Source organism: Hemiscyllium ocellatum, chromosome 44, assembly GCF_020745735.1.
Source record: "Hemiscyllium ocellatum isolate sHemOce1 chromosome 44, sHemOce1.pat.X.cur, whole genome shotgun sequence".
Lineage (NCBI taxonomy): Eukaryota > Metazoa > Chordata > Chondrichthyes > Orectolobiformes > Hemiscylliidae > Hemiscyllium > Hemiscyllium ocellatum.
Window position 1 is genome coordinate 9,802,981 of NC_083444.1, and position 12,415 is coordinate 9,815,395.

The window sequence follows — 12,415 nt, forward strand, 5'->3', positions numbered from 1 at the left end:
AGGGCCTTTTTATGCATACTCTATGTGCAGGTTAGGATGGATTGGCCACACTAAATAGCCACATAGGCATGCGCAAGCTAGGTGGTTAGGCCATGGGGAGGGGTTATTAGGATAGGGGTGGGGGTTGGTGGGTGGGATGCCCTTCAGAGGGACAGTTGGCCTGCTTTCACCCTCTAGCAGTTCTGTATCCCCTGACAAATTGCCCTTTTTTTTCCCTCAGTGCAGCACCCCCCCCTTGTTGGAAACACTGCCATCTCCCCATGAGCCAGGGTTTGGTCTGTCCAAGTTTACCCACTTACTGGTGTTTCCAAAAGCAGCCTCTTCCCCCTGAGCTCCTAATATCCACTGGACTGACCACCAGTTTCCCAGTGGGAGCTTGCTGTGTGCATTTCCCAATTTCAAAGAGGGGGCATCTCTACTTAACTCACAATGTTGAGGGGCAGGTGAATGTTTTATTTTTGTGGCAGGTGCTATATAAATGCCCCATCTCTCATTCTTTCTCTCCAAATTTGGAGGTGCTTGCTGTTCGGTCTGTGTGCCAGCAGATGGCACCCATTCCTCTCTGTGCCACCTGACAACCACCACAACAACAACTTTGTATATTTAGATAGTATTGTTAACTTGGCAAGTTAACGAAATGAATGATCCTGGTTAAGGTCTAAGGAGCCTTTTGATCTGAGGGGCTAAGGGAAGGAATTCCACAGCTGCACCCCAGCTATAAGATGCCCCCAGTGGTATGGTGCTGAGAATGCACTGAGCTCTTTTGGAGGTGTTAGGTGAGTCAGTGGTTAGCACTGCTGCCTCACGGCACCAGGGATCCAGGTTCGATTCTAACCTCTGGCGACTGTCTGCCTGTGTGGAGTTCTCCCTGTGTCTGTGTGAGTTTCCTCTGGGTGCTCCGGTTTCCTCCCACAGTCCAAAAAAGGTGCAGGTTCATAGGGACTAGCCATGGGAAGCGCAGGCTTGGAGGGCTAGGGTGGTAGAGTGGGATGCTGTTTGGAGGGTCAGTGTGGACTCAACGGGCTGAATGCCCTGCTTTTACGCTATAGAGATTCTGCCATTGCAGAGAGGTTTTCAAATCGCAGTGAGCACTTAAAAGCAGCTCCCAATCAAGCAATGCCTTTTATTAAAAAAGAATCAATCCACTCTGGCCAATGCTGAGTCAAGACGCCAGCAGTAGGGTTTTGAACCAACTAGAGTTGGCAAGAGGAGTGCGGACGCAGGAAATATGTTTGCAGTAGTCAGGAGCAACCGTTTGCGAAGGCATTGCTACAGGCAGACTCTCTTCCTCCTCTTTACTGTCAAGCAAGAGGCCATTGTGGTCAATAACAGCAGAGGGTGGAGGTTTGGGGGGGAGGGGAAGCTCCCAACGAGATTTGAGAGTTGGGAGTAATGTTTGTGAGGTGTTTATACAGGCAGAGAGTAGAGGGATACGGGCCAATTGCAGGCAGATGGTTTCGGACATGGTGGTTAGCACAGACACACTGGGCCGAAGGGCCTGCTCCTGTGTTGTACTGTCCAAGTGCAACGTGGGTATTTGTTGAAGACAGGCAGAGCAGAAGGTAAAAACAGTCTGTAACCCAATCTAGTAGCACCCCCCCAGTTAAGGTCAGGCTTAGAAGCTAGGTTGGCCATTCAACCCCTTTAGTCTGTACTGCTCCTTCGAGGTGGTACCTGATGCCCCACTGTGCATTCAGCAGCACATGTAGAACTGAGACTCCTTTCTTAAAATGAAACTGGTGTGCTTTAAGTTTGTTCCTCTCTGTTGCTTTCCCTGCCACCATGTTTCCCCCCACAAACCAGGCAGGTACAATTCTACAGAGTGCAGGAAGGTGGGCAGTGTGGGGGCCTTTGTGCTTCAGTACTTTAAACAAAGCAGAACAGGTTTCAAAAGTGGGTTAATTATGAGGATTTTTTTTACCCTGTTAATAGGCACAGAGTATTCAGAAAGGTGGTGGTTTCTAATTTATATGCAATAGTGGTTTAACCACAGACTGATTGCGTCGATCCATGAGCCACACGTTTTTAAGGGGAAACAGACTAGTTCCACATGCAAGCAACTTGTGTAAAGAGAGATCAGCAAAGAGAGAGATTCTCTGCCCAGACGAGAGAGCCCAGGAGTAGGAGGTTTTTGGTAAATGCGGAGTTCATTTGCCTAATGCACCATAACAAGATAAGGAGGGAACCTCCTTGCTCTGTGAGGCAGCGGTGCTAACCACTGAGCCACCATACCACCCCACAATGCGAGGGGGGAAACCAGGTATTATTATCGCAAAGTTACAGGGAGACCGGCACCAGGTGAATTGCTCAGGGCGAGTGCTAGTACACAGCATGGGCTGAACGGTCTGTTTCTGCACTGCATCCTTTCGGAGATGCTGTAAGGTTCCAGGAAGGAGGGACTGCAGGTGCGGGAGGAGCAGAGTCGAGAGTGTGGCGCTGGAAAAGCGCAGCCGGTCAGGCAGCATCCGAGTCAATGTTTCGGGAATTCCTGATGAAGGGCTTATGCCTGAAACCTCGCTTCTCTTGCTCCTCGGATGCTGCCTGACCGGCTGTGCTTTTCCAGCAACACACTCTCTACTAGATTGTAGGAAGGCCCTAACTTCTCTGTATACAGACGTGTGTGTGTATGTATATAGGGATGGGGGTCACATAGCATCTGTACTGTTGCTGTGCAGAGGCTATTCTGCCTATCTGTGTCTGTGCTGGATCTCCGAAAGCTTTTCACCACTTCTGCTTACCTCCCCCCTCTCTCTGTCTCTCCTCCCTGCTGTACAGGCAGAGGGGACCAGTACATGGGCACTGAAACCACCTCTAAGCCTGGAGCAGTGATGTACCTTTTTCCTTCGCCTCTCCTCCAAAACCTGAGCACTGTTCACTACTGCTTGCCAAGTGTCCCATTCCTCTCAGAGAGTGTTCCTTCACCTCGTACTGTTGGGGTAGAGTTGGTATGACCTGACCACCATCAGGAGGTGGTTGGCAACGGTCACAGACACACCCTTCCCCCACCCCAGGGCAACCGAGGATGGCCACTAAAATGCCCTTCCAACAACAACCCTACATTGGACAAGCTGTTTTTATCAGCTCGATGCTATTGGAGCTGGTAACGGGGTATCCTCCTCCCCAGTCCCTTGTTATCCCCTCCCCCCTGCTCTCGAACAAGATCATCATGCCGCCCCTGAGCAATCTGCTAGGCCTGGGGTACAGCAAGATCCCACATTGCGATGCCAAGTCAATAGCAATGAAGTTGGGGGGGGGGGGCAAAACGCAGAAGTTGCAACAGAGGGTGTTTTGTGCATCTTGGACAGATGGCTCAGTGGTTAGCACTGCTGCCTCACAGCGCCAGGAGCCCAGGTTCAATTCCAGCCTCAGGCGACAGGCTGTGTGCATGTTCTCCCCATGTCTGCGTGTGTTTCCTCCAGGTTTCCTCCCACAGTCCAAAGCTGTGTCGGTCAGGCTGGATTGGTCATGGGATATTGTCCCATAGTGTCCAGGGATGGGCAGGTTAGGGTGGATTGGCCGTGCTAAACTGTCCCATAGTGGCCAGGGATAGGATGGGTAATTTAGCACGGCCAATCCACCCTTAGTGCTCAGGGATGGGCAGGTTAGGGTGGATTGGCTACACTAAGTTGTTCCATAGCCACAGCAGATGCAGGGTTACAAGGATAGGATGGATTCCACAGTGCCAGGATTTTGCAGTCTATCTTTAGATAAAAGAGATTCTTCTTTCTGCCCATGATGACAACCAGATGGGGTGGAGCTTAACACCATCTACAGCATTAACCCTTTCAGGTTCCTGCTGGAAGGATGTTGTGTAGGTTAGGGTCGATTGATCATGGGAAATGCAGGGTTTGAGGGATAGGGATAGGCGGGACGCTCTGTGGACCTGATGGGCCGAATGGCCTGCTTCCAACCTATCAGGATTCTAATAACAGGTGCAAGAGACAACAGAAGACAAAGAGAAGCTCCTCAGGTAAGTAAGGTGGTACTGCCCTCCCACCGCTCCTTCCTCTGCCATCCATGGGCAATCCATAACGGGGCACTCTCCAACAGTCTCCCTCTCATGCCCCATTGAGCACCACCCCAAATCGCACCCCCTCCCTGCTGACCAAACCTCACCCCCAGCGCCTGCAAAACAGGCCTACCCTGAACCAAAGCAGGTTTTCCGATGCCAGCAAGAACCCTACAATCTTGGTCTCTTCCCTCCTTTTCCCCCCCTCCCCCAACTTCCCGCACTCTTCTCTCTTCCACTCCTCTCCTGAAAAATGGGCCCAAGTCTCCTTTCCCCTCGCTCCCCCTCCCACATCGTTGGGGAATGGCGTTTGAGTCACTTGGTGTGTGTGTTGGTGGGGGGCGGGGGGGAACTGGTTGGCAGGTTACTTTCACCAACCCCTGCCCACCTTGCCAACCACACTCATGCTCTCTTGACCCAAGCTATATGTACACGGCCCACCCAGGTCCAACATCCAAGAGTGATGGTGGGCATGAGGAGAATAGGGACCCACTCCCAACAGGGGCAGTTGTTCCCATTCCCCCGTTAGAGGGATTCTGATGGACTATCAAAGTACTCACACCCCCCACAACCCCCGTCCTTCCATCCCCAAAACAAAAGGTGAAAGGAGTGAGGAACTACCACCGCGTCCTTGTTAGGAGAGCTGAAACCTCTGGAAGATCAGAGACTGAGCGGATAACATGAGGCCTGCCGTGCTGACAGTCTCCTCCCACCCACAGCTTGAGACTGGGGTTGGAAAACCGGCCTAGTAGTTGTAGGCTTTTGCAACGCCTCACCACCACCAGCTCCACTTCGCCTACCAACTCCTCCCCCCCCCCCCCCACTTCCTAGGGGGGTGTTTGGCTTTCAGTCAAAGGTCTTGCCCATCACCAGGGCCCTCATATGACTGTGGCAGGAAAGGTGACCCCTCCCCCAAGCGGGGGGGAACTGCTCAGCTTAGTCAGTCAGTCAGAGTGTATTTGCTGTCTAATGCTTTTCTTTACAATAAAAATACATAAAACATGAGAGAGCGTGAACACCACAGGGAGCCGTGACACACACACACGCACACACACTCACAGACGCAGAAATCCTAACACGAGGCATTCCAAGAGAGTATGATTCCATGCTTTCCCCTCCCCCCCAACACCATTGACTGCGCTGTCCCCTCAGCTCCGAGAGAAATCCTTCAGTTCCAATCTGTTCCCCATCCACATCTTCCACCGCTTCCAACATGGCTGGCGCCATGACCGACTCCTCACACCAAGCACCACCACCAACGGTCACAGGATCTTGTTCTCTGGAAATCGAGGCTTCGGGCCTACCTGGAAAATGGTGCTAAGAACACGGGGTTGCAGAGCTTTCCTCTGGGGTTGGCACCCGAACAAAAAAAGTTGGCATTCATCTCCTTGCCAGGGTTGAGCTACAAGGTTAAAGGTCACCAGTAGGGCATCACCAGAAGTGGCAGAATGGTTTGCATGGAGCCAAGAACAAATTGAGGTAAATTCACGCATAGTGTTTGTCCCTTTTTCTTCTCCCCTTCTCATCCCCAAACGAAAGCAGTCCAGATAAAAGCAGCACCGTCCGATTTCCTGGTTGCCATGGTTATGCTCTGTGTTTTGAAGCCTGCCAACAGGCCTCTGCTTAGGCCAGACTGAGCAATGTCACTGATGTGTAGGCGCCTGCCCTACTTTAGCCCCGTCCCGGCCTTTCAGAGGGAGGTGTTCACCTTGTTGGTACCCGCCCCGTCCTGGACCTGATGCTGCGCTGCCTGTAGGAGGCGGTACCGCTCCCTCAGGTTACGCCTACGCACGTGCTCGTTGGTGATCTCCTGCACGTTTGCACTCGGAAACCAGCCCTTCTGCCCGGTTGACAGCTTGCAGCCTTCGTACCAACCTGGGGACAGAGAGAAAAAAAAAAGGGGGGGGGGCGCAGAATAGTGAAGCAGGCCATAGGTTGCAACGATAGCCCACTGCTGAAACAAACTGCCTCACTCCCTCTCGGCTCTACCTCTGCCCCTCACCACTTTGTCTACAATCCTCTCCCGATAATTATCGCATTCCCTTTTTTAAAAAAGGGCAATTGACAAATTAAAAAAAGGTTTCCCACGCTCCCTCTGGTTGTATCTGACCCTCGTGTCTCTCAATTTAAGAACTGGCACCTTCTAGAACCTTCTGCTATACCAGTCAAATATTAGAAACTCTTTAGGGCGAGGCGGTTTGTGTTTCTTTTATATATTAAAAAACAAATCCCTGACAGGGCCCTCATTAAATATTTGAGTTAGACTCTGATAAAAGGTTTCGGCCTAAGATATCAGGCTACTGGGACATCAGAAGCTGGAAATAAAAGAATTATTTTTGTTTGCAGTTCCAAAAATGGAGCAATCCCAAATAATCCCACAAGATTTACCCCGAGGTTTAAGGAGGTTATTCTGATCTACTTCTGCACTGGCTTTTACAGTTCACTCTGTACCAACAGGGCACCCTGGTCACAGGATCATCTCACCAAAACAATACTGTCGCTCACTACCCACTGAGCAGTGATTGCATTAAAGCTAGTTCCGTCTGTAGGATCCTGACAACACCCATATGTCTTCCATACCTCACCCCCTCACCTTACTCAAACTTTGCATCTTACAAAGCAGATATTTCAGATTTATGACGAGTGTGCCAGTCTTTACAAGGTGGGGGGTCCCCGAGGGGAGGGGGGAAGTTTGTGAGTATTTACGGGGTGGGGTCCCGGGGGGGAGTGTGTCAGTATTTACAGGGGGGGGTCCTTGAGGGAAGGGGGGAGTGTTAGTATTTACAGGGGGGGTCCTTGAGGGGAAGGGGGAGTGTGTCAGTATTTACTGGGGGGGAGGGGGGGGTGGGAAGTGCATCAGTATTTACAGGGGATCCCAGGGGCAGGGGGGTGTGTGCCAGTATTTACGGGGTGGGGGGAGAGGGGAGTGTGTCAGTATTTACAGGGAGATCCCCGAGGGGAGGGGAGGGGGGGGAAGTGTGTCAGTATTTACTGGGGGTGGGGGGGGGGGGGTGGGGGAAGTGCATCAGTATTTACAGGGGATCCCAGGGGCAGGGGGGTGTGTGCCAGTATTTACGCTCCCCTCTCCCCCCACCCCGTGTCAGTATTTACAGGGAGATCCCCGAGGGGAGGGGCGAGTGTGTCAGTATTTACAGGAGGGGGTCCTTGAGGGGAAGGGGGGTGTGTGCCAGTATTTACGGGGTGGGGGGAGAGGGGAGCGTGTCAGTATTTACAGGGAGATCCCCGAGGGGAAGGCGGAGTGTGTGTCAGTATTTTCAGGAGGGTCAGGATGGTGAATATTTTCCACGAAGGGGGCGGGGGGAGGGGCGGCATGTGGGTACGTGGCTAACCGCTTGGTCATAGTGAAGCTGCCTCACCCTCTGGCGATTTCCTGGTGATGTTGATAACGTCAGCCGGCTCCAAGCTGAGTTCATCTGTCTGCTGGGCCGTGTAGGCAACCAGGCACTGGACCTGGGGACAGTCTGTATCCGAGAGAGGGAGACACACACACACACACACACACACACACACACACACAACAGGGACACAGGGACAGACAGAGGGACACACACAGAAGGGGACGCACATTAACACACAGGGACACATTGAGGGACACACGAGAAGGGGACAGACAGAGAGGGACAGACATTAACACACAGGGACACATTGAGGGACACACAGAGAAGGGGACAGACAGAGAGGGACAGACATTAACACACAGGGACACATTGAGGGACACACAGAGAAGGGGACAGACAGAGAGGGACAGACATTAACACACAGGGACACAGTGAGGGACAGACACACCGAGGGACACACAGAGACACACACAAACAGAGACACACAGAGTGAGCGACTGACAATTCCTAACAGTCCACAACTCCCGACACTAACTCCCGATTACAACACACCTCGGCTCCCAGCCCTTTCCCGCTCGCTCCCTGACCCGAGTCCTGAGCCCTTCCCTCCCCAGTAGGTTCGGAGTTGTAGCGTCGCTGGAGACAGAGCGTTTGGAGACAACGTGACCCAGTGCACAGTACGCTCTCCCAGCGGATTACCAGAAACCAGAGCAGGAGCGGACTGTTTGGCCCATCGAGCCAGCTCCGCCATTCCATACTAGCACAGAATGGTCGAGGTGTCCGATCTCGGTCTTCAACACCTGCCTGCTCCCCCATAAGATCAAACATCGATCGATTCCAGTCTCCGTGACAGAGGGTCTGAGAGTGTGTGTGTGTGTGTGTGTGTGTGTGTGTGTGTGTGTGTGTGTGTGTGTGTGTGTGTGTGTGTGTGTGTGTGTGTGTGGGGCAGAGGGGAGGGGGAGGCAGGAGAATTCCAGAGATACGCCAGCCTCCCAATTTTCTCCTCGTCGCAGTCTGGAAATAGTCAACACCTTATCCTGAGATATTCCAGCCAGTGGAGACCACCCCACCCCAGAGCCCACAATCCAATTCGCCCCATGTGGGGTGCTACGTAAATGCAAGTCAGCTCCACCCCCCCCCACCCCCTCCCCAGGTTTCACTGGGCCAGCAGGAGAAGCGACGCTGTGCAGGGAACCACAAGCGTGATCTTACCCCAGCGTTCGTAGATTTTGTCGTCGTCGGAATCTTCCAGAAGGTTCCGTTTGCCGGACATTAAGGCATCCACCCAGCGGTGCAGGTCAGACCTGAGGGTGGAAACGGGAGTTGGGGTAGAATCAGATTGAAGAGTGAGGGAGGGGAGACGGAGACAGAGACTGGTGTGTGGGGGGGGGGGGGGGGGGGGGGGAGGAAATGGAGACGGGGTGGGGGGGGGTGAAGAGGGGACAGAGTCGGGGGGAGGGGGGAGGAGATGGAGACGGCGGGGGGGGGGGGGGAGAGGAGAGGGAGAGGAGACAGAGATGGGGGGGGGGGGGAAGAGGGAGAGGAGATGGAGACGGGGGGTGGGGACGGAGGGAGGGAGGGAGACAGAGAAGACGCAGACAGACATGGGGGAAAACAGGGGGGGTGTGGGTACTCACTCGGTCGCTGTCTTCACCAGGCGCTCATTCTGCCGGCCCTGGTGGTTCTCCAGCATCACCAGCCTGAAGCAGTTGGCGAACCCAGCTCCCAGGGAGTTGGCCGGGCATTCCTGTACCTCCACCAGCGAGCGATGGGCATGGTCCACCACCTGGTACCGCTCACTGCCGGGCAGAGAGGGCACAGCTACATTACAGCAGGCAATGGGAAACTGAACCGGATGGAGCGAGGGGAGAGGGAGGGTGGAGAGTGCACGAGAGAGGGCGAGAGCGTGAGAGAGGGCGAGGGCGAGAGCGAGAGCGAGAGAGGGAGCAGGCGAGAGAGGGAGATGGCAGGAGCAAGCGCGCGAGAGAGAACGCGAGAGCATGCATGCGGAGGGAGAAGGAGCGAGGATGTTAGGGTTAGCAAATAAAAAGGAGGAAGGGAGAGGGAGGGAGTGAATGAGGAGGAAGGAAGGATAGGAGGGTTAGAGAATGGAGGAAGGAGGAGGTAATAAAAGGGGCTACCTTGAGGGAGAACCAAGAATGGGGGAGGGATGGAGGGAGGCGACGGGTGGAAGGGATGGTGTGGAGGGGAGGTAGGGACCGAGGGTGTGAGGAGAATGGGTGTGCTCCCTGGGTCTGGGGAAAGCCTCAGAGCCAAGTGGCCCTTCCCAACTAGAGTTGGGTTTACAGGGACAGGATGTTGAAGACTCAGTCAGATGTCTCTACAGCTCTCCAAGTTATCTCCAGTTTCCCTCCTGGCCAGGGGCCGCTGGAGAGCATTTCGGAGTCACTTCCAGCACAGGAGGAGGCCACTCTGCCCATTGCGTTCAATGGCAGCCTACAGAAAGAGGATGGAGACGGGGTCCGGGTGAAAGAGCGGGTCACCGCAGAGGTACTGACCTTTTCTTTGTGGTGATGAGCAGGAGGTCGTTGAAGAGGAAGAGGTAGAGAGGAGAGAGCTTGGGTTTCATTGCAAACAGGTTCCCCCGCGAGCCAATCTCCCACAATTCCCCTTGCTTCTCAAGATGGCGTTGCTGAGAGATGATGGGGATAGCCTGAAAAAAAAAATCACGACAGGGATGGCAAGGGGGAGAAAGAGAGACAGGAGTCACTGGTACACCGGCAAAATGGAACCGACAACTGCAAACACCTGCCTTCAGGTAGCGCCCAGAATCTGCCGGCTTGCGGAACAGATGCAACAAAACTGGAGGCCATTCAGCCCCGGGCAAGGAGGACTCAGGCTGTCTTCGCTATGGCACCGTCGCTCAGTAGCAGCATGCGCTGCAGCAACTCGCCATGGATCCTCAAACAGCACCTTCCAAACCCACGGGCCACTTCCACCCAGAAGGCCAAGGGGCAGCAGATACACCAGCCCACCCCCTGCAGGTTCCCCTCCGAGCCCCTCACCATCCCGACGTGGAAATATATCGCTGTTCTTTCAGTCAACGGTATTGAACAATTGTTTAAATAGGGGGAAAATGCTAGAAGAATTGCTATCTGTAACAGAACTCAGGCTATCCAACTAAAGATACTTCATAGGGCCCATATAGCTCCGGCTCGACTGGCAAAATTTAAGGCAGGAGCATCTCCAATGTGTCCCAAATGCAAAATAGAGGTGGGTACTCTTGCACATTGTCTGTGGACTTGTCAGAAAACCCGCAGATACTGGACTAAAGTGGCAAATACCCTGACAGAAATTTTAGGAACGGAAATTAGGGTGGACCCTGTATCTCTCCTTTTGGGCTTTTCGAACCTCTCATCTCTGGATATGCACGGGAAGAGACTATTTTCTATTCTCTCTTTCTGTGCAAGGAAAAATATTTTGGTGAACTGGGTGGCTGAGGGCCCCCCTGGACTTTCAAATTGGCACAGATTAATTATGGAATATATCCCCCTTGACTTCCTCACAAATATGGTGCACCGAAAGACTGAATTATTTTATAAAATATGGCAGCCCTTTTTGAATTATATAAATGCAGATATTTCGGCCATCCTAACAAGGGCTTTTATTTAGTGAAGATTTCAGACCGGGCTGCTCCGGGGCCCCTTGGGAGAGGAATCCTGCGCGAATACGGGTTTTATTATATTTGATGTTTATACATTCCGAGCATGTAAGAGACTTAGGTATACACTCTGGTTAGTTATAGGTTAGATTAGTAGAAAGTTGAGGTTTTTTTTTTCTTTCTTTTTTCGTTTCTTTTTTTCTTTTCTTTCTTTCTCTTTTCTTTGTTAAATTATGACTATTGTATATATGATTTAATTGTACATCAATGTTTGTATTTGAGAGTTTCGTTTATTTTTGTAAATTTGCAAAAATGTTAAATTTCAATAAAAATATCTACAAATAAAAAAGGGGGAAAAAAAATTGCAGCACGCTGCAGTGCAGAAGGATCTGGGAGTCCTGACGCATGAATTGTATGAAGTTGGTTTGCAGATGCAGCAAGTAATGAAGAAGGCAAATGGAATATTGTCCTCCATTGCTAAAGGGGATGGAGTTTAAAAGCAGGGAGGTTATGCTACTGCTGTAGAGGGTGTTAGTGAGGCCACACCTGGAGTACTGTGCGCAGTTTTGGTCTCCTTACTTGGGAAAGGACAGACTAGCTCTGGAGGAGGTGCAGAGTGGGTTCACTCGGTTAATTCTGGAGTTGAGGGGGTTGCCTTATGAGGAGGGATTGAGTAGATTGGAACTATATTCATTGGAATTTAGAAGAATCTTGCCGAAACATATAAAATTAGGAAGGGAGGGAGGATGTTTCCATTGGTGGGTGAAACTAGAACTAGGGGCATAGCCTCAAAGTAAGGGGGGAGCAGATTTAGGACAGAATTGAGGAGGAATTCCCTTCACCCGATAAAGGTTGTGAATGTGGAACTCCCCGCCCAGTCGAGCTCATTCGTTGAACGTTGATGGATTTTGAAATGGGAAAGGAGTTAAGGGTCAGTGTGAGCGGGCGGGTAAGGGGAGCCGGGTCCTACTGAATGACAGGGCAGGCTCGAGGGGCCAAATGGCCTATTCCTGCTCCTAACGTTCCAAATCCAGGCAGTGCCCAGGAACAACGTGGGGCTCTGATGGGACGGTGGGATAGGAAGAGTCAAGGCTTTGCTTTTTCGGAAGAGAGCAATCTTTGCGAATGTCAGGGGCTGTTCAAACACCAGCCGGCGGGCGTATGGTCTCAGAACCTTGGCCTTTAGTTACTGCACCTTCAGCTTGTCAAATTCCAACTTCTTTCCGATGTGGATCATTTCCTCCATTTGCTTCATTATCCCGACTTCTCGGTTGCATTCTTCAATTATCTGGAAAGAGACGGAAGTTGTAACCGGAAAAACACAGGGATCGGGACAGAGCTGGCCTCTGCCTGGGAGGTAGGGAGCAGAGTCCACACAGCCAGAGGGCCGGAGGAGCCCAGTCACCAGGAAAATACACACACAGC

General features: G+C 52.3%; 1 protein-coding gene across 2 annotated transcripts in view; it reads right to left on the bottom strand.

Annotated features, from left to right (window-relative positions):
- Positions 1 to 4,945: 4,945 nt before the first annotated feature.
- Positions 4,946 to 12,415, bottom strand: part of LOC132835253 (ephexin-1-like) — a 48,280-nt gene continuing 40,810 nt past the window's right edge. For both annotated transcript variants that reach the window (XM_060854638.1, XM_060854639.1), the window contains 6 exons: positions 12,186 to 12,278; positions 9,888 to 10,042; positions 9,006 to 9,167; positions 8,581 to 8,672; positions 7,387 to 7,491; positions 4,946 to 5,884 (listed from right to left, as the gene is read on the bottom strand). In XM_060854638.1, coding sequence (XP_060710621.1) covers positions 5,700 to 5,884; positions 7,387 to 7,491; positions 8,581 to 8,672; positions 9,006 to 9,167; positions 9,888 to 10,042; positions 12,186 to 12,278 — 792 coding nt within the window. In that variant the 3' untranslated portion in view covers positions 4,946 to 5,699. The remainder of the gene's footprint in view (positions 5,885 to 7,386; positions 7,492 to 8,580; positions 8,673 to 9,005; positions 9,168 to 9,887; positions 10,043 to 12,185; positions 12,279 to 12,415) is intronic.